Genomic DNA, 26412 nt, shown 5'->3' with positions numbered 1-26412 from the left:
CAGACCACAGAATCTCAGGGGACAACACCAGCATCAACAGCCTCCTCTGCCAGGTCTACCACTCTGACAGCAGCTCAGTCCACAACCCCTACTCAACAGTCAGCCACCTCCCAGACCACAGAATCTCAGGGGACAACAGGAGCCCCAATACCAACAGCCTCCTCTACCACTTTGACAACAGCTGAATCCACAACCCCTACTCAACAGCCAGCCACCTCCCAAACCACAGGATCTCAGGGGACAATACCAACAGCCTCCTCTGCCAGTTCCTCTCCTCTGAGAACAAGTGAATCCACAACTCCTACTCAACAGCCAGGCACCTCCCAGACCACAGAATCTGAGGGGACAACAGGAGCCCCAATACCAACAGCCTCCTCTGCCATTCTGACAACAGCTGAATCCACAACCCCTGCTCAACAGCCAGCCAGCTCCCAAACCACAGAATCTCAGGGGACAACAGGAGTTCCAGTACCAACAGCCTCCTCTGCGAGCTCCTCTCCTCTGACAACAGCTGAATCCACAACCCCTACTCAACAGCCAGTCACCTCCCAGATCACAGAATCTCAGGGGACAACAGGAGCCCCAACACCAATAGCCTCTTCTGCCAGCTCCTCTTCTCTGACAACAGCTGAGTCCACAACCTCTGCTCCAGTGATCACAACCGTATCCCTCTCAAGGAGCACAGGTTCAACAGGAACTGAGACCCTTTTCTCTACTACAGGCAGTATTGTTACAGAGTCACCTACTGTGCAAACATCACCCACTCGCTGGAGCCTTGTCAGCATTCCTGGATCGACAACACAAACTTCTCCTGCTGTTTCCAAGCCATGGACAGAGAACACCATTTCTGAGATATCCACTAGTCAACAGCCAGGAACCTCCCAGGCCACAGAAACTCATGGAACCATACCAACATCAACACCAACACCATCAGCCTCCACTCTCAGCTCCTCCACTCTGACAACAGCTGTATCCACCACCCCTGCTCCGGGGATCACAACAGTACCTCAGTCAGCGATGGCTGATTCAACTATTCCTACCACTCTTGTGGTAGGAATTTCCTCCACTCCAGGGAGTACTTCTCCAGAACCATCTACTTCTGTTTTCATCACAACTGTTGCTTCTTCCCCTTTCAGTCTCAGCTCCCCAACTGTGACAGCAGGAGCTTTTCCTGTGCACACTACCCTCACTACCACAGAAAGAAGCACCCTTTCCCAGACAGTAAGCACAAATGCAACCCTCAATGAGACAATCCTTCCTGTAACAGTCCCTTCCTTGGATCATGATCCAGTTAGTAGAACATCTGTGCCCACCACTAAGAACCAGGTACCTGTAAGCACAACCACTCCCACAGTCCATTCTGGGTCCGCTGCTCCGATAGCACCCTTTGTGAGTTCTGCAAGCCCCCCAGGCAGCACACCTCACACCACACTTGTTGCATCAGCATCATCCTTGTCCCAACCACCAACCAAGACAGCAGCATTGACTTCCTCAGGACCTACCATTGGTGAGAGTCCAGCACCATCTTCACAGTCAACCAGTAGCTCTGCATTCACAGAGATTACTACTGCCACTCCAGGACTGCCATCCAGCCCTCCTAGCTCTACATTAAGTACATCAAGTACCATCACTGATTCAGTCACCTCCACACAGTTCCCCATTATGTTGACCTCTGGAGCCACTGTCATTGCAAACCAGACTCTTCCATCCACAAGTCATATCACTACTCCACCTGTTGGGATCACATCCAAACCTAGCACTCTCCAGTCTAGCACAACCATCCAGATGACTTCTGAGAATGCTACAGCCTCCGTAGCTTCAGGTCAGTGGGAGCTCTATTGTCTTTTTTTTTTTTTTTTTTTGCAATGTCCACTTTGAGTCACTGCAACCTGAGGAAGCCTCCTAATTTTGAGGCAACAAGGCAGCACAGGGGACAGACTGTTAGACTTGGTATCGTGCAGACCTGAGTTCAAATTCTACTTCAGACACTTATTAACCAAGGTGAAGTCACTTAATCTCTCTTAGCCTCAGTTTCCTCATCTTTAAAATGAGGAAACAATGGACTCAATCACCTTTAAGGTCCTTTCCTGCTCTAAATCTATGACCCTATGAGAGAGAGATAGAGTCAGAGAGACACAGAGAGATAGAGATAGAGAGAATGAGAGATGAGTTCATTGGAATGAGGTGGGCTAAGGACAGGGAGAGTCAGATGCTTAGAGCTAAGAAGAGTGAAGGAAGCTTTTGGAATGCCCTTCCTAGGAATATTTAAGAAGACAATGATCTTTACCTGTAGAAGGTGGTTTATGGGCTTATGGGGTTAAGGGGGTTATGACCTCCAGGAATCACTTTTTATAAGCTGACAGAAAGAATGAATAAGTGAGTGAATGAATGAATAATTGAACTCAAAAGCATTTATTAAGCACTCACTGTTTGCAAAGCCTAGTGCTAAGTGCCAGGGGTATACATAGAAAACCAAAGCACTCCTTGTTCTCAGGGACCTTATATTCTAATGGGGGAAATAACACAAGAGGAGTTTTCAAGTCAGATGGAAAAGCCCAATGGTTCTTATGGTATGGCAACAAACCATCTCCTTAGTGTCTTTCCACTAATAAAAGCATATATATTTCTGATGTTGAGCTATTTGATGGTGCCAAGGACTTGGATGGTGAGAGTTTTCTTTTCTAGGTCTTCCTCATCCATGGCTGCTGCAGAGAGACATTTGGCAGGGCCCTCCTTCACAAGGCTTGCTCTCCTGGACAATGGCTGTGGGGGCCAGTCTGGAAACAGTTATGGGGTGGGTGGGTGGATGGGATTACTATAATCCCTAGGAGTCCTTGGTGTCTCATGGTGAGACAACATTCCACCCTTCTCTTTCCGTGGCTGATGGAGAACCCTCCCTCTCCTAAACCTAGAAATGACAACCTCTCCAGCAAATCTACCACGGACCCACAGTGAAAAGAATACAGCCACAACACCACTTCAAACTACCCTCCCTGCCCTGCTAGCTTCCACTCCAGGAATATCTACCATCACCCAACCAAGAACATCTACAACCACCACTAGTCCCTTTACAGTTAAGGTCTGCTCTATGTCCATGTCTGGCTGGAGATTAAAGGATGTGTTGGGAAAAGGTGTTATGTAGTTCTATCTAACCAAGAGGCAAGCCTGGGAACTAGGAAATCTATGTCCCTATTATGGCATTTAAAAAGTCTGAGAGACATAACCTCTGGGTAATTTAATCATTTTATTAATGAACAAAAGAATGATCATTTGGCCATCTCTCTTTTAGACCAAAGACAATCATGGCTGTGGGCTCGTGGCTTATAATATGCCCATTGGAAGATGGGTGTTCCCGAGAGTGGCACTCTGATTGGTTAACAATTTATGAGGTCGTGAATATTACAATGAGGGGATGAACTGATTCAAATGAACTTTGATTATGTCATTTACTTTTAAGTTAACCCCAACCTTGGGCAATCTATTCAAAAAATTTATCCTCACTCCAACTTGAGAGCACAATGGCTTCCCCACCTGGGTGGGGTCTGGACAAGGTTGTTAAGAAAGTTGGTCCAATCTTATTATCAATAATGTCCTTCAAGAGACTGAACTTTTGAAATTAGGACTTTAGAAGAAGGGGGGAAAAAAAGAAAAAGAAAAATGGGGAATTCTGGATCTCCCCAAATCTTTGGTTATTAATACTCATTTCTCTCACTTAGTTCTACTGCTGATGGTCTAAGTCTCCTGGGACTAGTTTTTTAGCCTCTCCTCACCTCTATTGCTTAATAATAACAACTATTACTATTATATGTAAATAACTATATAGTGCTTAAAAATGTACAAAAGAGTTTATATTTTATCTCTTTTGACCTCAAGAGCTCTTTGAGGTAGGGCCTCAAATATATTACGATCCCCATTTTATGGATGAGGAAACATTCACAGAGGTTAAATGACTTGCCCATGGTCATGGTTAAACGGAGGACTCAGACCCAGAATTTCCTGCCTCCATATTGTCTATCCATATTACCTCTGGATCCTGGGGAGTCTGAGTGCTGTCCTGTCACCACTGCACTAGGCAAAGGCGACAACAATTATCCCATAAAGAGAGCAGCTAGGTGGTGCAGTGGATAGAGCACCAACCATGAAGTCAGGAGGACCTGAGTTCAAATCTGGTCTCAGACCAAACACTTGACACTTACTAGCTGTGTGACCCTGGGCAAGTCACTTAACCCCAATTGCCTTGAAAAAAAAATTATCCAATAAGTCCACTCTTTTACATATGAGCTGAGAAATTACAATTGGAAATTTCCCACACTTCTCCACTGTGCAATGATTCTGGAAACAGGAGCAACAGGAGCCTAAAAGAACAAGAAGAGAGCATCAGTGCTGAACACAACCCCTGATTTTATGTAGGGACTGACCAGGTGGATTTGCTTTGGAAGATGAATCCTTTTAGCTATGGTCAGGCTTCCCTTACAAAGGTCTCTCATTTCTCTTCTACTTCCATTTTCAGGTATTCCACTCTTCCCCTACAGACAAGACCAAAGATATGTCAGTATGAGAGTGGACTTTACTGTAGGAGTCTTCAGGCCTCAGATTGGATTCCCCTTTGGTTCCAAGGTCCGGGATTTCCTCTATGTAAGTCACATTGAAGAGCTTCTGCTGGCCTAGCCAATTAGTGGCTTAGCCTCTCTGCTGTGCCTCCTAGCTCTGGGACCCCCTGACTCAGAAACCTCAACTCTAGCCCCAAGCTACTCTTTGGTATTTGTTTGAGTTAATCAACAACTTAGAGGGTTCTTTTGGTCTCAGAGTTCTTAACCTGGACCCCAAAGGGGTCCATGGATAGACTTCAGGGATTCTATGATCTGGGATGGGGGGAAAATACATCTTTATTTCACTAACCTCTAATGGAAATTAAGTATTTCTTTCAATTATTTAAAAATATTATGCTGAGAAAGGGTCCCTAGACTGTGCCATATTCTTAGGTGGTCTTTGAATATACATGGGATGACGAATGAGTTTATGGGATGATTTAAAAAAAAATTTATTCTGAATTCATCAAATGCTTAGTAGATGGGCTATTTGCCTATGCATCTCAAGACAGAAAAAAAGATTGTACACGAAAACACAGGTCTCTTCTATGTATAGGCTGCTTTTCTTTTTATACATATAATAAGATCAAACTGTCTTCCTTGTCTGGCCTTCTTTTTGTCTTGCCTTCTGTTCTCTTCTCTATATTTAACAAAAGATGTCTCAGTGACCCTCTTGTCTTTCTTTTTTTCCTTTGTTCCTGCCCTATCCCTATTTCCCCCTCTCCTTCCACCTTCCTCTGCCCAATGGAAAAAAAAAGTAAAATAAAATCCTTATAATAAATATGCCTAGTGAAGCAAAATATATGAGATGATTTAAAAGACTAACCTGAAGGTAAGGGGATGGATGATATATATACCAAGATACATGCCATCTCTATGACGCCAACTACTACCTCATCTGCACATTCAACTAAACTAAGCTCCTGGTTCCCTCCCCCTCTTCTGCTAAGAGCACCTGGGCCTGAAACGCTAACATGACTACCTTCAGTTTACAGACAATGGCCAGATCATCTTCCCACCCTCAGAATTTGATATTTTCTTCTACCCGAACCCACCTCCAAGGGGCTTTACAGCCAACTACAGTTTGGCCACAGTGGCTGCATTTTGGGATGATGCTGACTTTTCCAGTGGTCGAGGAGAAATATATTACCAGGTGGGTATGACTGGTTTGGTTCAAATGGTACTAAGGGGATCTAGAATTGAGTGGGAGGAATGGAAAGTAGGTGATGAAAAAAATGACTAAGAATCAGGATCAAGGACACCCAGACAAGAGAATCAGCAAGGTTAAGTGGACAAAGAGCTGTTCTACCTCTGATGCCCACAGGCTGTGTGACTTTAGGTGAGTCATTTGACCCTGCTGTGACCCAGGAAATTCTCTAAGATACACTGTGAGCAGATGCCAATTTAGGGTGTTTCCTCTCCAGAGTTCCCTATATCAATGAAATCACACATCAAAAATAGATTATTTCAAGAACCTTGCTTTAATAAACTTGGATCATGTCAAAAAGTATTCCTCTGATCCTGGACTGGATTACTGGTTCCATTGCCATTCATTCAGTCAAAAATATTGATTGAGCATCTGCTATGTGCAAGGCATTGTGCTAGGGAATGAAAAAGAAACAGGGCTGAAATGAATGAAGTACAATCCTTGCCTTCTAAAAGCTTACAGTCTGTCCCCCATGTCCTCCACCTTAAGGAATTCCTAGTTCCATTCTGGTTTCAGCTTGAGTCCCCTCCTACAAAAGGTCCTAGTCTAGGGGTGGGGAACCTTTGGTCTTGAGGCCACGTGTGATCTTCTAGATCCTTAAAGTTCTGCCTTTTGATTGAATCTAAATTTTACAGAATCTTCCATAAAATTTGGATTCAGTCAAAAGGCCGCACTTAAGCATCTAGAATATTACATGTGGCCTCAAGGCCACAGGTTCCCCACTCCCGGATTAGTCATTCTCCTGAGGTCCAATCCCTTGTTGTCCCACATCACCAACTCCTTATTAGACATTTTGAATGGGTTATGCTGTAGACATTTCTAAAATCAATTTGTCTGAAACAGAACTCATTATCTTTTCCCAAAACCCCCTCCTTTTCCTAAATAATCTATTTTTCTTGAGGTTACCACCATGCTTTCAGTCGCACTCCTTTGCAATGGTCATCTTTGACTTCATTCTCAGTCATATCCAATTCATTTCCAAGACTGCATGGTATGTCTCAAACTCATCCCCTTCTCTTCACATGCAGCCACTACCTTAATTCTCCATCACCTCTGACCTGGAATATTGAAATAGTCTCTTAATCGGCCTTCTTCCCTCAAGCGTATTCCTTATCCATCCCCCACACATCTGCCAAAGCTCAGGTTTGGCCATATCGCTTCTTGGTTCAGTGACCTCCAGGGGCTCCCTATCGTATAGGGTCAACTGTAAACTCCTGTCTTTAGCATTGAAATAATAGCTAACAATAATAGCTCTCCTTTATATGGTGCTTTAAGGTTTGCAAAGCTCAGTACAAATGAAATCTCATTTAAGCCTCACAACCTACGGGGTAGGTGATAGATGTTATCACCATCAAACCCACTTGTTGGGCCATATTTACTTTACTCCTCTTTCATTCAAATTGGCCTTCTTCGTGTTTCTCCTACGTGGCATTCTTCTCTCCTTGCCCATGTCTTTACCCTGACCACCTCCTACTGCCTGGTTGTACTCTCTTCTCATTTTTACTTCTTAGAATCTCTAGTTTCCTTCAAAGATCAGCTAAGTCACTACAGGTCTTCCACCAGCCGTTTTCCTCATCTCTGCCGCTTCTAAGAAGTCTCCCGAAATTTACCTTGCCCGATACTCTGTATATATTTTGTATTTCTTTTGACGTGTACGCCCGTGGTCTCTCCTGATAAAATGCAAGTTCCCCGGGCAGCAGGGACTTTTTGCCTTGGTGCTTCCAGGCCTTAGCACACAATAGGTGTTTAATAAATGCTTGATGGCGTAGTCCTCCTCTGAAGCCGGGATATGCGGTGCGTCCGCGGACCTGCGGGGAAGAAGAGTCGTTGGGAGGAGAGAAGGGGTTGAGTGCCAGCAAGTCTGGGCTCCGGAGGGGCTCGCCATGGCCAGCAAGTCGCAGGGCATCCAGCAGCTTCTGCAGGCAGAAAAGAGCGCTTCAGAAAAGATTGCCGAAGCCCGCAGGCGAAAGTTCGAGAGACTGAAGCGGGCCAAGAAAGAAGCTCAGAATGAGGTGGAAAAGTACCGACTGAAGAGGGAGGAGGAATTTAAGGCCAAGGAACTTGAGACCCTTGGGAGCCACAGCATGTCCAGCGTCGAAATAGAGAAAGAAACCCAGGAGAAATTAGACTTAATCCAAGACCAGTTCCGGAAGAACAAGGAGGCAACTGTGGAATTCCTGTTAGATTTGGTGTATCAAATTCAGCCCAAACCCCGTGAAACCAAACTCATTTTATAATTAGGGAAAAGAAAGAGAAAGAAGGAGAGAAAGAAAAGGAAGGAAGGAAAGGATGAAGAAAGAAAGACCAAACTCATTATATAATTAGGGAAAAGAAAGAGAAAGAAAGGAGGAAAGAAAGAAAGGAAAGGAAGGAAGAAAAGGAGGAAGAAAGAGAGAAAGAAAAAAAAGCGAGCCCGTATTTCATAGGTTGGCGGTTCAGTTGCCCTACTGTACAATGTGAAGTTTTAGCCATGCTGTAATTATATTCTTGTGTGGACACTTCAAATCACTTCTGTATAGTATTCAGTATATACATCAACCTTGTCGGAGACTAGAGAATCTAGCTATATACATGTTGAAAGCTCATCCAAAGATTTAGTAATAGTCTTGTCTCTTATTTCTTACTATCTCTTATAATGAGTACAACTTTTTCTAGGCATTTTGTTGGTAAACTGGAGAATCCTACACCACTTTTCTCAGTGGTCTTAGTGCAGGAGAAAATTCCTTAAAGAAAGAAGGAAGCTAACTAAATTCAAAGAGAGAAGAAAGGGGTTAAATTAGTCAATTCTATGGGGGCAATGCTACTCTGCTTTCATAGTGGGTCTTAGTGCAGAAGAAAATTCATTAAAGAAAAAAAGTTTAAAAGAATATGCAGTTCTATGTAGCTTTCTAAAGGGCATAATTATTGTAAACATCAAGGAAATCTTGAGAAGTAAATGGGTATCCTTAAAATAGCTCCATCTAGATGGGGGTCAGTGTAATGTTATTGATACAGCTATTTAGGATCTTTTGAGTTAACCTTGATCGAACAGAACCAGCTGACAGAACTCAGGTGCCTAAAAATACCTGTTACATTTAGAATAGGGATGGTCACTTGAAAGTAAAGATTCTTTAACATAAGTGCTCCTTAGCTTGCATCTTTTCCTCTGGTTCACACTTTTTTAAACAAATATTTAAAAAAAAGTTCTTTAACCCAGCTGCTGTACAACATGTTGCTTGGGAAATTAGCAGTGCCCAAAGGTTTTGCTGTTTTTTTTTTTTTTTAAAGATACATGTGCATTGTGGGAAGCTTAGGAAGAAAAATAGTAGTTTTCCCCAACAGTTTTTCCTAACATTATTTGCCTTGTTTTCAGAGGCCCTCCACAGAACTTGTTTTGGATATCTTATTTTTAAAGTGGCTGCTTTTCTAGTGTGCTAGATGTCTCAAGCCTGTAGCAGCTTCATGCTAGCTTCAAGCATTTGAGTGTCTTACATACGTATCGTGCACTTCCGCTTGGTGCTCAGTGTTTTGTTGAGGCAGGCTCTAAGGTTATAGATACAAAGAACATACCTGCCAACCTTCAGGGAACTCTTAAGAAGTTTACTCCTTTGCTGTGGTTAAGCTTTGTAAATTGAGGTAGAGAGCACTGGGATTTATGGAGGGATTTGAATCAGAACCACATATTTCAGTGCTGATTCAGCCTCCCCATTTTAGGGGAGGGCTGGTTATCACATTAGCAGCATCTTTATAAATCTTAAAGATTTCAAAATTGTCACTGAAACTATTTAAATTGGGACCCCAGAGGTTTATAAGATTTGATAACTTTAGGTTAACCCTTAAGCATATGTTTTCCAGTTCCCCTAGAGCAGGAGTGGGGAACTTTCAGCCTCGAGGCCACATGTGGCCTTGTAGGTCCTCAAGTGTGGCTCTTTGACTGAGTCCACAAAGGGTTCTGTGAAGTATGGATTCAGTAAGGGCTGCACTTGAGGACCTAGAGGGCCACATGTGGCCGCAAGGCCGAAGGTTCTCCACACCTGCCCTACAGTGAGTTCAACTAGGTAATCCTTTCCAGTTCTGACTCCTAGAAAGGACCCTACTATCTTAAACAAGCATTGTATAAATCTGCCCAAGTCGATTGAAAGTACTCCACTACAGTTTTGCCAATGGGATAGGGATAGGGCCTGGACCTCAGTTTTTACTGATAGAAGGAACTCTGTGGTGAAGAAATTCCTACAAATATCAGTCAGCATCTTCACTGTGACTTAATAGTCCTCATCTATTTGCCAATAGGCTCCCCCCCCCAATCTTAGGCCTGTAAGGATTGACTCTTTCTCAAATATATAGAGAAATGAGTCAAATTTATAAAAATATGAGTCATTCCTCAATTGATAAATGGTCAAAGGATATGAACAGGCAGTTTTCAGACAAAGAAATCAAAGCTATCTATAGTCATATGAAAAATGCTCTAAATCACTATTGATTAGAGAAACACAAATTAAAACAACTCTAAGATATCACTTCACACCTATCAAATTGGCTAAAAAAAGGACAAATGACAGAAAAAGGAAAATGTGGATGTTGGATGGGATGTAGGAAAACTGGGATACTAATGCACTGTTGGTGGAATTGTGAACTAATCCAGCAATTTTGGAGAGCAATTTGGAACTATACCTGAAGGCCTATAAAACTGTGCATATCCTTGATCCAGCAATACTACTGCTAGGTCTATGTTCCAAAGAGATCCAGAAAAGGGAGAAATGACCTATTTGTACAAAAAAAATATTTATAGCAGCTCTTTTTGTGTTGGCTGAGAATTGGAAATTGAGGGGATGTCCATCAATTGAGGGATACCTAAACAAGCTGTGTGTAATGGAATATTATTGTGCTGTAAGAAATGACAAGCAGGATGATTTCAGGAAAACCTGAGAACACTTACATTAAGTGATGCATAGCGAAGTGAACAGAACCAGTAGAACGTTACACACAGTAACAGCAATCTTGTTCAATGGAGAATTGTGAATGACTTAGCTATTCTCAGAAATACAATGATTTCAAAACAATCCCAAAGAACTAATGATGAAGCATGCTATCTGCCTCCAGAGAAAGAACTGATATTGTTTGAATACAGACTGAAGCATACTATTTTTCACTCTCTTTCTTCCATATTTTTTCTTTTAATTCATCTCTTTGTGTACAAAATGACTAATATGCAAATGTTTTACATAATTGTGCATGCGTAACCTATATTTGATTGCTTATCATCTGGAAGGAGGAGGAAAAGAAGGACAGAATTTGAAACTCGAAACTTTATATAAAAATGATAAAAAAAAATTTTAAAAAGAAAGAATTGTTTGATTCATAGAATTTACATTGACCTTTCTCACATTTTTACCTGTTGCCATTTTACAACTTTTATTTCTCCTCATTTCACTTTAGTCTACTTTCTCTCAAAACACAACCCCACTCCCAGCAGGCCCCTGCTGTGAGTCTTTTCAGAAATTCCTGCCTTTCATGCCTCATCCTCTCCCTTTTCTGCCAAAAAGAAATCTAAAGAAAAGGCATCGTGTTGCTATTGAAAACCAAAGGCAGGTATTTCTATCTGGACTGGCAAGAGAAGGTTTCATGCAGAAGTAGCATATGAGCTGGGCTCTGAAAGATCAGTCAATAAGTACATGCCAGGCACTGGGATAGGCACTGGAGATACAAATGCTAAGAATGGGTAGGATTTAATTAGAGAGACTAAGAGAGGAAAGATGTCCAGCTAGATCTTTCCTGCTAGGAGTCCTCTTCGAGCCCCAGTCTTATTCATCTGTTTTTACCTCCCTGTGACTTGGCACAGCTCTGCCTCACTTAAATCCAATTCACTTGCAAGTCATGGCATCACCTTCCCAATGTCATGGTCCTCTTCGAGAACTAAGGACAAACAACAACCTCCCCATGAATCCTAGCTTCCTCCTGGTGGCCAGACTTCTAATTGATCCTGTGTTCAGAATAGATGATCCCCTTCTAAGGTGGAAATCCAGGCCTAGGGAAAGGAAGTCAGAGGTCTGAAAGACCTAGTGGAAAGAACACTTGATTAGAGGCCAAAAAACTTTAGCTTGGCACAGCGGATAGAGCCCCAGGCTTGGAGTCAGAGAGACCTGAGTCCAAATCCAGACCCGGACACTAACTAGTTGTATAACCCTAGACAAATCACTTAACCTTTGTCTCAGTTTCCTCATCCGTAAAAGGAAGATAATAATCATACCTATTTTGTACAGTTGTTGTAAAGACCAAAAGAGATAATAATTGTAAAGTGCTTAGTAGAGTGGCTGGCATTTAGTAAACACTATGTAAATGTCATTACTTCTGAATCATAGAATGTTAGAACTGGAAGGGTCTAACATAGAGGTCATCTCATCTACTCCCCTTCTATAGATTAGGAAATCCTGGGAGATATCACTTAGAATCTTTGTGCCTCAATTTCTCATGTTATAAAAGAAAGAGAGTAATTCTTGGCCTGTTTTGCTCACAGAGAGGGAGTGAAGTCCCTTAAGATGCTCTCTGTAAAAGTATCCTCTGATACTCTTAGAGGAATTACTAAGTACAAAAAGCAAATATCTGATCCCCACTTGCACCAGCATAAATTTCAGGACAGGTTCAAGGGAAGAGATAAAGGCCTGAAAAATATTGCAAGATATTTAATAACAAGACTCAAAAAAAAAAACCCAAGACTCAAGTTGATGAAAAAATGACATGAAATTATTTGGGCATGGCAGACGGAGGTAAAGGAATAGGGATTAAATGAAAAACCTAGAGGAAGGAGGGATGGGCAACAGAAAGGGATTTTGGGTAGGTCTTTATATTTTTCCTCTCTCCTTCCTAGGAATACAATACATTCTATGGGGAAAAAAACACATTCCTGAAAGAAGTAGAGTCTCAGATTCTAAAATCTACTGGAATCCAGTATGAGGCCAGATGGACCCTGAAGATCACATGGGTTAAAGCTCCTCCATACCCAGCCCAAAGAATATCTGGGGTAAGCAGAAAGACTCAGAAAGCTCCCTGCATAGCCACCTGAAAAGAAGCATTCAAGAACCTTTAGGCGAGAGAGGGCTCCCAAAATTCTCCTCAAGTAAGAAACCTTAACATAATGTGCTCTTAAAAGTTTTCCAGAGAAAGAGATTTAACCAAAAGTACTTAGTAATGTACTCTGAGGAGTCACAGCCCTTACAGACAGGAAATTCTTTGCAGGACCTAGCCTAAATTCAGTCATTCATTCCAATATTTATTGCAAACCAGTCTTGTATTAGGCACCAAGCTAAGAGCTGTGAATACCAAGATGTGTATATGAGATACTTTAAGAAATTTCTCATCCCCACTGCTGCAATTTCTTCTATCCTTTTTTAAGCCAAAGATAGTAGATCACCATTTTATGTACAATATATCTGAGGAGGCTGATCAAGCTCTCTTTTAACTCTTATTCTTAATAATAAACTTTGATCTCTTTAATTATACCCTGTAAACCATCTTTTCTAACTTTAAACTGTAATACAGAATGATTTTTCTCACCTCCTGGAAATGATTTATAAAGAAGGCAATTTTCAGTTTATGAAGTGCTTTGAGACAGCCATGGATGAAAATTTCTCTAAAGACCCAAATGAGTTGATGACAAATACATACACACATATGTATGTACGTGTGTATGAGAAATATATATATATATATGTATATGTATATATGTATTTCTCATTATTGTTTGGCCTAAAATACTGGGTATGTTAGGGGGCAGAGGGAAGGGTGGTATTTAACACAATGTCTGTGCAATATAGAGAAAGTTGACTACTCACTGAGTGTCTATATGTTTGTCCCAAACTTCTAGGACAACACCTTCCAGACCATCCTCACGACTGATGGGAGCCGCTCTTTTGCCCTGATCCTTTACCAAAATGGTGGGATGCAGTGGGCTGTGCCCCCACCCTCAGCAGCTGATGTTCTCATAGGCTTCTCCAGGTAGCATGGGGAAGATGGCTGTCACTTCGGTTTGACATACTTGATTCTAAGAAAGGACACAGAACATTGTTTCAAATATATAGATATTCATGACTTCTTTACCCTACCCTCCATCCCCCACATAACACAGACGTCTTTTATTCATATTGACTCAAATTGAATTCAGCGAACATTCATTAGGCATCTACTATGTGCCAGGGACTTTGCTATGCACTAGGGACACAGAGACAAAAATAAGGAGCTTACATTCCACTGTGGGATACAACATATATACAGATAAATAAATGTAAAATACATGCAGAGTAAATGGGCAAGAAGGCAAATGCCCTTTATTTTTTTTTTATCCTTTTTTTTCCTATTGGAAGGGAGAATGAAAGAGGGAGGCCTGACAAGATGTCTCAGTGAGGTAATTTGTATCCAAAACTCTACAGTGCTGAGTTCATCCTTCCCTCCCCAGATTTGCCTTCTAGGGTCCCTTCTCAATACCTTCCTGGGAAAGACACAACCAGGCTCGGTCTCATTTTTTCTGCTGTCTTTCTTCCCTTGGCTCCTGATTGAATGAATTTGTATATTCCCTTCCTAAGTCCTAGGGCTATGGATCAGACTCCTCACAGTGCCTAGTGCAGGGCTCTGTCCACAGAACACACAGTACGCCTTTTTCAGACTAACAGCCCCTAATATTAGCAGGCACTGCAATTTCAGGTTCTTTCCTTTGTTCCCAGTGGAGATGGATTTTTCTTCAATGATCCCCTGACCTCAATGTCCCCAGAGGAGAAATATCGTCCAGATCGGGTCAAAGGTTCTGAAACAGGTAACAGAATGACCTTCATTTTATTCACACACCTTCAAAAAAAAGAGTAGACACAGAGCATATATGTAGCTAGCAATTTTGACCCCCAAACCAAACATCAGGGAATTGCAGAGCTTAAATCAGTTTTGTAGTTCATGATATGAAAATAATATTAGAATTGAGACAAATTCAGTTGAGCAGGAGGAGAAATTGGTTACTACGTGACTCACAGAGAGGTATTGTTAACAAACGTAGTGCTATCTGGTAGTTTATTTTAACCAATAATTTTGCTAACCAGTTACTAAGCTCAGTTGTTTCTGTGCTGTTGAAGGAGTATATTTTGTACCCTCTGAACTTTGGTGTCATAGAACAAAGTTTTGATCATCTCAGCCTAGTTGGTACTTTGTAGTAGGGCGTATATTTTCCAAGTTCACTAGCCTCTTTTTCCACATCCTTTGCCCACCCTGATCCCTTGAATTCCAAATCAATCAGGACTTGAAATGCATAGTGTCATGGCTACCTCTAGAAGGGAACTTTCCCTAGAAGAGCATCCTTCAAGGAGCCCAGAACACTTACAAATGTAAAACACTGTAAGCTGGACTCTATGAGGGTGTGGGAATAGGGGGCAGGGAGGAGATGGGGCAAGGGCGCCGTCCATTTCCCTTGTGTCCTGAATCTGTATTGTCCTGTAGTTGGAGGTGAAGACCTTTAGCATCTGGACTCTAAATTTCTCTAAGATCTTGGCTGAGAGTCCAAGCACCCAGTTGCACCAGCTGGGAAATGACCGGTGGAAGGGTCTCAGCCCTAGGGAATTTAGGGACACATCAGATTCCTAATGCAGAAGATTCACAACAGTGACCCACAGCCTCACTTCTGCCCTGACTTTCTGAGCTCTTTTCTTGGTAGCTTCTATGCTTTTATCCCTGTCTGGATGGATATGCTGGGGTAAGGAAAGCCTCCTGGACATAATCTTCTTCATGCTTATTTCTGACATTCTTGGACGGATTCCCAAAAAAGATGTGTTGAGTCATTTACTATCTTTATGAGCTTGGACAAGTCATTTAAACTACTGGGGCCTGAGTTTCCTCATACCTAAAATAAAAGAATCGGACTAAATGACCTCTGAAATCCCTTCCACCTCTAAATCTATAATCTTTTTGATTCTTTGAGAAGATCCCAGGCTGTGCAGTGAAGGAAAACAAGATGCAAGACTAGTATGGGGAATGGGGCATATTTTTTTAATTATCAATTGTCCCTAAAAACCCCAAAGAAACCAAACAATGGCTGTGACCTGGTCTAAACCTCCCCTCTGTCTGCTTCCCTACCTTACACCCCAGGCTACAGGGGTTTTCAAATATACAAGTTACAAAGAGAGTGGGAAATCCGACCAAACTACCGCTTGAAGTGTCTGCAGTGGCTGAAGCAAAACTCAATGAGTGGATGGAACTGGAACCTGTTTTGTCCTTGCTCCTGGCAGCAGGGACTATGGGACCTGAGATTTCAGCCAATTAGAACAGGTGATACCCTCTCCCCATCTCCTTCTGAACTCTTTATCCTGCAGTTGTCTCCCTCCTCTCCAACCATCATTCTTCCCTTCCTTCTCCTTTCCCCAATCCTTCTTGCAACAGCTTCTTTGCCCTGCCCTGGATCCCCAGTTCCTCCCAAGGAATTCAAACTAAACTATTATCAAAGAAAAAATATTAATACTGTCCTCTGGGTTTTAGGCACAAGTGAGGCAGAAATGATTTGTTTTCACACTATTCTGAATCTGAGCATTTCTAGTGTAGAGAAAGACCCAAACTGACATCATCTCCCCACCCCGCTGCCATGCCCTCAGACAGTTTGAAGTAACATTTATAGGAATCTTGAATAAGAAAAATGGTCACAATATGATAAAATACAGTTTAGGATGAACCTTCTGTTCCATAATAGAACAATAATCATTTAATCTTCTCCAAAGACTGCCCAATTCTTTCTTTGACCACACCCCTCTATAGTGGAGTCTATAGTGATCAATTCTATAGTGGGTTCTATAGTGATCAATACCCTAACCACTCCAGAGTGAGGGAAAAAGGGTTATACTTTTAGTAGGTCATAACTCTTAACCCTTTAGGAAATGGGGAACACAATGATTTTAACTAGAAATATGGGATTTCTTGTTCTAATTTTGGTTACCGCGCTTAACCCCTTTTTCTCAGACCTTAGCTTTTGTTCTTGACCTTTTATACACTCTCCTAAAGGGGAAAGTCTGGAAAAGGACTTTAGATTTGAGGAATATTTTATTTCTTAATATTTTCAGTTGAAGTAAAATGATTTTTTAATTTGCTTCCATACTCTCTCGCTTTCCAAGCCCCCCAAGCCCTCCCCCATTCCCAATTCCCTAGGGAAGTAGGAAGTAGGATACAGGGATGGTTTGGGAATTATGTTTGCCACCCAATTGTCACCCTCACCAAAATCACCCAGAGCTGGGATTTGAGCAGGGCCGGGGCTTGTTGCAGGCTGGACCAACAGAAGGAAGCTCTGCAGCTTTTCTTCCTGGCGAGGAAGCGTCTGCTGTGTGTATGGTAACTGGGGAGAGCTTCGTGGCGGCTGGAGTGTCCGGAACCCTTGGGACTTTGGTGAGTGTGCCTTCTGTGATCTGACCAGACCTTTCCCAACCCCCTTGCAAACCTCTGCTCTTCCCAGGCAGGTTCTATTCCTGTACTTTAAAGGTAGAGTTTTCTAGCCCCTTGTTCTTTCATCCTTACCTGTCATCAGCTCAGAGCTAGGAAAGAAAGAAGGAAGGAAGGAAGGAAGGAAAGAAGGAAAGAAGGGAGGGAGGGAAGGAGGAAGGAAAGAAGGAAGAAAGGAAGGAAGGAAGGAAGGAAGAAAGGAAAGAAGGGAAGGAAGGAAGAAAGGAAGAAAAGAAGGAAGGAAGGAAAGAAAAGGAAGTGTTTTCCCAGTCTAGAGAGTCCACTGCCCTCAGTTTAGACCCCGACCAGTTGTTCAGAGGGGAAAATTAGAGTCAACTCTTGGGTCATTTCCAAGAATTCTCTTAGGTTGGATCCTAGTCCATCACTGGGTCGACTATCTATTGATAATCTCATATTTTAGAATATAAGATCCCTGGGCACTCAATAAATGCTTGTTGATTGATTGGTTAATCTATACATTCAACAATTGAATGGGTCGTTTTCAAAACAGATAGAACATCACAAACCAATTTGTTTTGTCATAACCAAATTTTTTTAAATATTTACAAAAAGTGTTAAAAGGGAAAAAAATAGTAGCAGCTGATGTGTCTATAACATTTAAAGCTCTTTACAAACATCTAATTTGATATTCATAATCACACTGTAAGGTGGATACAATTTTTAAAATTCCATTTTGCACATGAGGAACCTGAGATTAAGTAAAAAAGTCATGTGGCTGGAAAGTGGAGGAAACTGAGGCTTAGAAGAGGAAGCACAGTATATGGAGCAATGTAACCTTGGGGAGGTTTCTTGATCTGCATGGCTCTCCATTTCTTTGTCTTTAAAATTAGTGGATTGGGCTAGCTGGCCTCTGGGCTCCTCTCCAACTCTATATCAAGGATCCTAAGCGAATTGCCCAGAGTCACGTGACTATTAAGTATCTGCAGCAGAATTTGAACCCGGGTCTTCCTAACTCCAAACCTAGTACTATTGCTACTGTACCCTGATTCCTCTAAAATGAGTACCTCTAGATTTATTTTAAAGTTGTAATGGTTGATGTATTTTGAAATTTTTTTATTTTAAAGATTACCACTGGGTACAGTGGAACAAGCTCTGACTCTGGAATTAGAAGTTCTGTGTTCAAATCCTGCCTCTGACACTACCTGTATGACCTTGGGCAAGTCATTTTACTTTCCTGCGCCTCCGTTTCCTCATCTGTAAAATGCTAAAGTCCCTTTATAGCTCTAGGTCCATAATCCTGTAACAGTTTTTAGGTTCCCAAGTATGTGTTTTTTGCCTGACTCCCCTGGTACCAGAACCACTTCTGCACTATCTCGGGGGCAATGCTTCCCAGATAATGAGTCCTCTTCCTAGTGTTGGAGGTGGGAATAAGTCACCCCACCCCCTCCCTAGGCAAAATCCTCCCACAGCTGTAAGGAGAACTCCAAGCCCAGCGACACCAGCCTCTGTCCCTCTCTTCTTCCATCCTCAGTGAATTTGCCCTTGAAGGTTCTCACCTTGAGGTCAATCTTGGAATCTGTGTGTTCTGTACGTGGCCTCGAAAGGGGTAGGTGCCTAGTTAAGGTTCACTGTATCTGCCTGCTTACAAGCTACAAATAGGATGAAAGCAAATGAGCCGTATCCCTGGAAGTCAAGGCTCTACAGATTATAAAGAAAATTTCTAAAGTTGGTAAAATTTGTTTCAGAATTTCTTACCTATAAACCTTATTGGCCTAGCTATTACCCTAAGGCCAGTTCTTTCTGTTGGTCCATCAGCGTTGCTATCTATCTATATATGGAGAAGGAAATGGTGAACCACTCCAGTATCTTTGTCAAGAAAACCCCAAATGGGGTCACAAAAAGTCAGACACAACTGAAAAACGACTGAGCAACAACTGCCAATATAACTTTGTACTGCCAGGCATGTTTTCTCCTGAAACATATATGTCTTTAAGCATGTGCTCAACCTTCTAAGTCAGGGTTCAGCAATCTTGCCTCTTGCTAAGCTATGGAATTTTGCTGTGTCTTTCATAAGGGATGCAAGTACCCCTTATGCACTTATAAAAACATAATTCAATGTACATGTATAGCCTATATCAGATTGTGAGCCGTCCTGGGGAGGGAGGGGAGGAGGGAGAGGGAGAAAAATTTAAAACTCAAAAGCTTATGGAAGTGATTGTTGATAAATCAAAATAAATTAATAAAAAAAAAACCAATTCATGATTCCAGCTGAGCTCAGGTCATTTGTATATGATTCTTCTCATGGGTGGAGTGAGAAACTCCAGGCTGTGTGCCTGCAATGAAGGGCAAAGTTGTCATGAGAGCTTTGGACATAAAAGATTCAATAATCTCTTTCCTTCCTGCTTTCAGAGAGAACACACACTATTCCAGACTTACTTCGGGGATTTCAGGGAGAGAAAAGACTTTGGAATGCAGGCATTTAGGGGAAAGCCAGCTCCTCGGTCAATATGACTACTGCTTGCTAAAGTCTACTCTCTCTCCAAAGTTCTTTGTGAAAAGGGTCTGGAACAAAGCTGTCAAACATTGGTCTACAACTCTCCTTATAACTCCAAAATCAGTTTAAAATGTAATTGGGAAATGTTTAGCAAAATAAATAAAAATATAATAGAACAGGATGATGATAATATATGGTTTTCTAAGTTTCTAGGTTTCCTTATGTTGCCATAAGGATCCTTATATACAGTTTAGTGGCTACATTTCAAATTGAGTTTGACTAGTCTAGAACAACCTACTTCTTCTCCCCACAAAAAGCAGAAAAAGATCTCTCTTGTCTAAAGCTGTCTAGCCAACTAAGGCCCTCACACAGGCACAGCCGAATTAGCGGAGTTCTTTTTCTCTCCACCAATGGAGAATTGCATGCAAATGCTCCAGGTTTGACTCTTTTGTTGTTCAGTCGTTTCAGTCACGTTGGACTCTTCTTGAGGGGTTTTCTTGGCAAAGATACTAAAGTGATTTGCTATTTCTTTCTCCAGTTCATTTTATAGATGAGGAAACTGAGGCAAGCAGGGTTGAGTGACTTATCCAAGGTCACACAACTAAAAGTGTCTGAGGCTGAATTTGAACTCAAGGAGATGAATCTTCCTGACTCCAGGCTGGGCATTCTATCCACTGTGTCACCTAGCTGCCCCGTCAGGCTTGGCTAGATTATACAAATTATACTGCTCTGATCTACCAAGGGCTTGTAAATTCACTGATGTCTGCTCTTCCTTCCACTAACACAGATAGCAATCCTTCTACAGTTAAGTAGATGATCTCCAACAGTTATTTGGCTGAAAAACCACATCACCTTGAGACCAATTTGCTAATGAGCGTCGCTGAATGTAGCTAAATGGATTCCTGGACAAGAGTCCATGAGCAGGCCCAACTCCAAACATTTTCAGCATGCTGGGACTTGAAAGAGCTTGTATTCCCCTGGCATATCCTCTGAAGACACTCTGTCATTTCCATGCCTCAAAGATGAGACAGAGGAGGACTTTGGGGGACATAGTAACTACAGGCTATAGTTGTATAGTACTCTCTATTATTTGAAAAGGCAGCTAGGTGGCACAGTGGACAGCGTGTTGGGCTTGGAGTCAGGAAGACTCATCTCCCTCAGTTCAAATCCGGCATCAGATACTTCCTAGATGAATGACCCTGGGCAGATCACTTAACCTTTTTTGCCTCAGTTACAAGTACATAAAAAATATGTACAAGATAAAGAAAAATATATATATATTTTATCTTGTGTATATGTACATATATATATATATATCGAGAGAGAGAGAGAGAGTAATTAGATACAAGGTAGTTTGGGAGGGAAGACACTAGTAGTTGAGAGTGTCATTCAGAAGATGGTACTTGAGCTGCATCTTAAAGGAAGCCTTGAAGTGAAGGTAAAAAGGGAGTGCATTCCACAATGGGGAATGACCAATGCAAAGGGAAGGAGATGGAAGACTCATGGAGGGTAATTTTAAGAAGGAGGCCAGTTTGTCTGAATTGCAGAATGTAGAGGGGAGTGATGTTCAATGAGCCCATAAAGATAGATTGGAGCTAAATGGTATAGGGCTTGAAAGCTAAAGAAGGAAGTATATATTTTATCCTCAAGGCAACAGGAAATCCCTAGAGTTGATTGAGTAGGGGAGCTTAACATAATGAAAAGAACACCCAGATTCAAATTAATTGGATTCGAACCTGGCTTGGTCATTTATTTTTTATGTGACTTTAAGCAGTCATTCTTGGGCCCACTTTCTTCACTACATGAGCTAGTCTTGGACTAGACTTAAGGTCTCTTCCAGCTCCAAATCCTATGACCCCTCAAATCATATCAAGTATTCCTATTTTACCCATGCTTAGGGCCTATAGGCAGGAAGTGGTGCCCAGAGAAGGTGCCATGAACTTACCTAAGCTCACACTGGACTTCTCTCCTGGATTCTCCAATTTCATTTCCCCTCTCAGCAAGATGTTGTTCTCAACAGACCAAGAAGAGGAGGCTCAAGACTGGTGCTGCCGGTGGAACGACAAGCCATTCTTGTGTTACCTGTACCAGCAGAAGAGGCCTCCTGTCAGCTGTATAGGGTATAGGCCACCTCGACCTGGTAAGGCTGCTGGGCTCTGGCCAAAGGGGTTGGGACTGAGGGATATCCTTGAGGCAGTGAAACCACTTGAAGTCAGTGCAGGGGAGGGGACTGCAGACAGACTTTATGCCCCTGGCCACTGCCTAGGCCTTGGCATTGTCACACCAATGTGGTCTCCCCAACTTTTCCAGCCTGGATGTTTGGAGATCCCCATATCACTACCTTGGACGGTGCCAACTATACCTTCAATGGATTGGGAGACTTTAAGCTGGTTCAAGCCCAAGATGGAAACTCCTCCTTCCTGCTGCATGGACGAACAGGCAAGATGGAGTCAGCCCAAGCAACCAAATTCGTTGCCTTTGCTGCTCGCTACCAGTCCAAACTCGTAAACAACACAGTGAGTGAGACCGAACTTTCCATCTCCCCACATTCAACTCTCTTAGGTTCCTCTAGCCCACAAGGACCCCTTTTGAAAGACAATAGCTCAGTAGAGAGGAAAAGGCAATGTAGGAGGAAGGGAAGAAGAGAAAAGGGAAAAGGAGGGAAAGGGGGAGAATACCCAGCATTAGGACAGCTGGACTCCATTTGTGGATTGGGCTCCATGTATGACCCTAGGAAATAAAATAATACGAGATATATAGCATATATAACATTTATATAGCACTTTAAGATGTGCAAAACACTATGTGTCTATGTATATATATATGTATATATGTGTGTGTATATATATATATATATATATATATTTGATCCCCACAGCAACACTATGAAGGAGTTGCTATTTTTATCCACTTTTACGGATGAGAAAACTGAGGCTGAAAAAGGTCAAATAATTTGTCCAGGGTCACACAGCTAGTAAGTAAGTATCTGAAGCAAGATAAGAACTAGGGTCTTCCTGACTGCAATGCCAGTGCTCTTACCTATTCCACCATCTAGCTGCCCCAGTCCTTTCTGAATTTCAAATCTCATCTTCATATGGGCTGTATGGCTGTAATTGGTCAAGACTTTTAACACTTTCAATTTCCTTTCAGGTTTACTGGTTTCTTGAACCTAATGATACCATCCAGGTTCAACTCAATAAACAGAATGTGACTTTTACCACCCATATCAACTTTTCAGAAGGTAAGGCAAGGATCACCTCTCCTCCTTCTCTGGGGCTGGACAAGCAGGTTGACTAATGACAGGAAAGAAGGAAGGAAGGAACGAAGGAAGGAAGGAAGGAAAAGAGAGAGGGAATAAAAAAGGAAAGAGAGGAGGGAGAGGAAAAAGGGAAGGAAAGAAGGAAAGAAGGAAGGAGAAAGGGAGGAAAGAAGGAACTTACCTCCAAAGCTCAACTATTCTGCCTGTCTCAATGTGCTAAAAAGGAGTGTTATAAATCACTCTCCATTTATCATGTCCTTTGAGAATACACACAAACTCCCCTAGGAGGAAGAAGATGGTGCAGGCACTTGATGTGAACTCTATGTTAGTTAGGGCTAGGGTTGCTATAATAAATTCTCCTTTGTCACAGACCCTTGGTATGTCCTCCAGGTCTGTCTTCAAGTTTTCCCTATGTTTCTTCATGAGTCTCATTGTTTCTGGACCCAGCTGACTTCTTTGCTTGTCTCCCAATATCCTAGATATGAAGATATACAATTCCTCTGGAGTTTTGTTGATTCAAAATGGCTCTCTGATATCTGCCAACTTCGATGGGACCGTGGTAGTCTCTGTGCAGGCACTGACCAACATTCTGCAGGCTGTTATCAGCCTGCCAGAAGAGTATCAAAACCACACTGAGGGCCTTCTGGGTAAGGGGAAGAGGATACCGTCCCTTACGTTGGGTAAAGAACTGAAATCATAGAGCTGGAGGAAAGCAGGAGTTGCTATGCTCAATAGAATTCTCGTCATAGTAGCTTTCTAAACCTGATGACTTGGAAGGGATATCTGACTTTGAGAGTGTTCAGTTGCTCTGTGGGTTTCAAGACAAGGTTCAGGAAGAAAGCCATTGACCCTGGTGCCAGTGGAGTGAATCCCCGCTCTCCACCCATTGTGGAGCTGTTTTCTTGGGGAGCTTTATGACTCCTGCTTACTATTGATCTGCTAAGCCATGGTCCTTATTTGAGATGTTTAATTTCTCTCTTTCGTACACTTTCTCAGTCGCTCCAGCCCCCCAAACAGTGCCTCGACCGAAATCTGGAGATAAGGATTCTTGCTCTAGTTTTGACTCTCTCACATAGAATTGAGAAAGGAAGCTGTGCCTCAGCTTATACCCTACAAAAACTGGATATGTGCTCTTTCTTTCTGTCTCTGTCTCTCTCTCCTTTGCTTCTGTCTCTCTGTCTCTCTCCCTCTCTGTCTCTCTCTCTGTCTCTCCTTCTGTCTGTTTCTTACCCTCTGTCTCTCTCTCCCTCTTTCTTCCCCTCCCTTTCTCTCCCTCTTTCCTCTCTTCGTCTTTCCCCTCTCCTCTCTCTCTCTCCCTCCCTTTCTTTCCTTCTCTTCTCTCTTTTCTTCTTTCCTCTCTCTTCTCTCTATCTCTCTGTCCCTCTCTCTTCCCCTTCCTTTCTCTTCTTCTCTCCCATTTCTTCTTCTATTTCTGTCTCTTTTTCATTCCCTCTCTCTTTTCTCTCTTTCCCTCCTCTTTCTCTATCTCTCTCCCCGGTATCTCTCTCCCTCCCCTTTTCTCTCTCCCCCTCTATCTTTGTCTCTTTCTTATCTCTCTCCTTTTCTCCCATAATCTCTCACTATCTTTCTCTCTCTATTTTTTCTCACTCTCTATCTGTCTTTGTTTCTGTCCCTGTGTCTCTGCTTATCTCTCTGTCTCTGTCTGTCTCAGTACCTATCTCTCTGTCTCTGTGGCTCAGTCTCTGTCTCTTGTCTCTCTGTCTATCTACCTGTGTCTCTCTGACTTCCTAAGGGAGGTTGCATAGTACTGGGTAAGTATCTAAGTTTGAATCCTGGCCCTGCCACTTAGAACCTTTCTGGGCCTCAGCTTCCTCATCTGTAAAATGAGGAGGATCTCTAAGACTCCTTCCAGCACTAAATCTATGATCCCATGGTTCTAAGGTTCAAGTCTTCCAGTTCCAAATCTATCTTCCTGTGATCCTTTCTCCTTCAAACAGTAACAAGTGAAAGGTGTTGAAAACACTAGACAGGCAAGATTCTCCTGAATTCTAAGGATTAGGAAGGCCTTAAAAAAAGTACAGGGATAGAACTCTGGGTAGCTGAACTTTCATACTAATTTTGCTATTAACTTTGTAATTTGGGACAAGTCACTTAACTTCTCTCCTGCTCATTTTCCCCATCAATAAAAGGAGAGATTGTATTGGACAAACTCTAAGGTCCTGTCCAATGCTAACTTTCTGTAATTTTTTTTGTTTTAATAATTTCCAAAGAAATTCCATTTCACAAGTTCCCTTAGTCCATTCATCCTTTATGAAATTTTTTCTTCCATAATGAATATGACCTGATTAATTCTTTATTTTTTAAACTTTTTTTAAAAAATTTTGAGTTTGAAATTCTCTCCTCCTCTCCAACCCTTACCCCATCCATTGAGAAGGCACTGTTAAATTCTTCTTGAGAAATATACGTAATTCCATATACATAATAACTATCTTCTTTCTTCCCTAGGGGTCTGGAATAACAATATCTTTGATGACTTCAAGATGCCCAATGGTTCCTCCATTCCCTATAACAGCTCTGAAAAGGAGTTTTTTCACTATGGAATGACCTGTGAGTCCTGGGGTTCTCAATTCTCGAAGAAGTCCTAGACCGTGGTGCTGGAGCCAGGATAAGGGAGATGGATAGACACAGGACTCCCAATCCTATATTGGAGATAGACCTCCTGTCTCTGTATTGGGTGGGGAGGGATGGTCCCCAAAGTTCATCTAAAGAAAACTCTGAAGATCTTAGTGCTATTTCTATATCACATTTGCTCTCAGGAAGGCCTGGTATTAAAATATCTTTTTTCCTCTACTTCCAGACTCCACTTCTAAGCATGAGAGAGTGGGAGGCAGAAGTGAAAAGGCCTGTGCCTAATGGAAAAGTGATCCCTAACAAAGAGATACCTTTCACAGCTATGGATAAGGAAAGAATTGTTGACCAAATGAAAGATAGGGAGTATCAGAGGAGATAAAATGAGCAATTTTGATTACATGTAATTGAAAACCATTTTACAAAATCAGTATAGTTAAAATTAATAGAAAAACCATTAATTGGGAAAAATCTTTATAGAAAACTTTTTTTAAAAAACATGATATCCTAGATATAGGGGAGGATTAACTCAAATATATAAGAACAAGAGCCATTCCCCAATAGATAAATCGTCAAAGGTTATGAACATTTAGTTCTCCCCCCCTCCAAAAAAAAGAGGGCAAGCAAACAATAACTATGAGAAAAAAATGCTTCAGATCACTAATGATAAGGGAGATGCAAATTAAAACAACTCTAAGTTTCTACCTCACACTCATTGGATTGGTAAAAATGACAGATGTTGGAGGGGCTACAGGAGGACAGGCATACCAGTGAACTATTGGTATCACTGTAAATTAGTCTATTTTCGAAAGCAATTTGGAGCTATATTCAAAAAGTCACTAAATGGTGCATACTTTTTGACCCAACAATACCACTACTA

General features: G+C 42.0%; 1 protein-coding gene and 1 pseudogene across 1 annotated transcript in view; both read left to right on the top strand.

Moving 5' to 3' along the window:
• The window catches only part of MUC4 (mucin 4, cell surface associated), a 90757-nt gene that overhangs the window by 40465 nt on the left and 23880 nt on the right, over positions 1-26412 (top strand). Inside the window, exons 4-16 of the mRNA XM_027845173.1 lie at positions 4-1822; positions 4511-4635; positions 5578-5742; positions 12641-12793; positions 13637-13767; positions 14490-14578; positions 15895-16074; positions 17056-17175; positions 21705-21824; positions 21995-22200; positions 22835-22925; positions 23423-23590; positions 25410-25511. Of these exons, the coding sequence (XP_027700974.1) occupies positions 4-1822; positions 4511-4635; positions 5578-5742; positions 12641-12793; positions 13637-13767; positions 14490-14578; positions 15895-16074; positions 17056-17175; positions 21705-21824; positions 21995-22200; positions 22835-22925; positions 23423-23590; positions 25410-25511 (3469 nt within the window). The remainder of the gene's footprint in view (positions 1-3; positions 1823-4510; positions 4636-5577; positions 5743-12640; positions 12794-13636; positions 13768-14489; positions 14579-15894; positions 16075-17055; positions 17176-21704; positions 21825-21994; positions 22201-22834; positions 22926-23422; positions 23591-25409; positions 25512-26412) is intronic.
• LOC114030351 lies at positions 7680-8033 on the top strand (annotated as a pseudogene).

Source organism: Vombatus ursinus, unplaced genomic scaffold, assembly GCF_900497805.2.
Source record: "Vombatus ursinus unplaced genomic scaffold, bare-nosed wombat genome assembly UNPS02014959.1, whole genome shotgun sequence".
NCBI lineage: Eukaryota > Metazoa > Chordata > Mammalia > Diprotodontia > Vombatidae > Vombatus > Vombatus ursinus.
The sequence above is the reverse complement of the archived record's forward strand: the minus strand, read 5'-3'. Positions and strand labels throughout refer to the sequence as shown.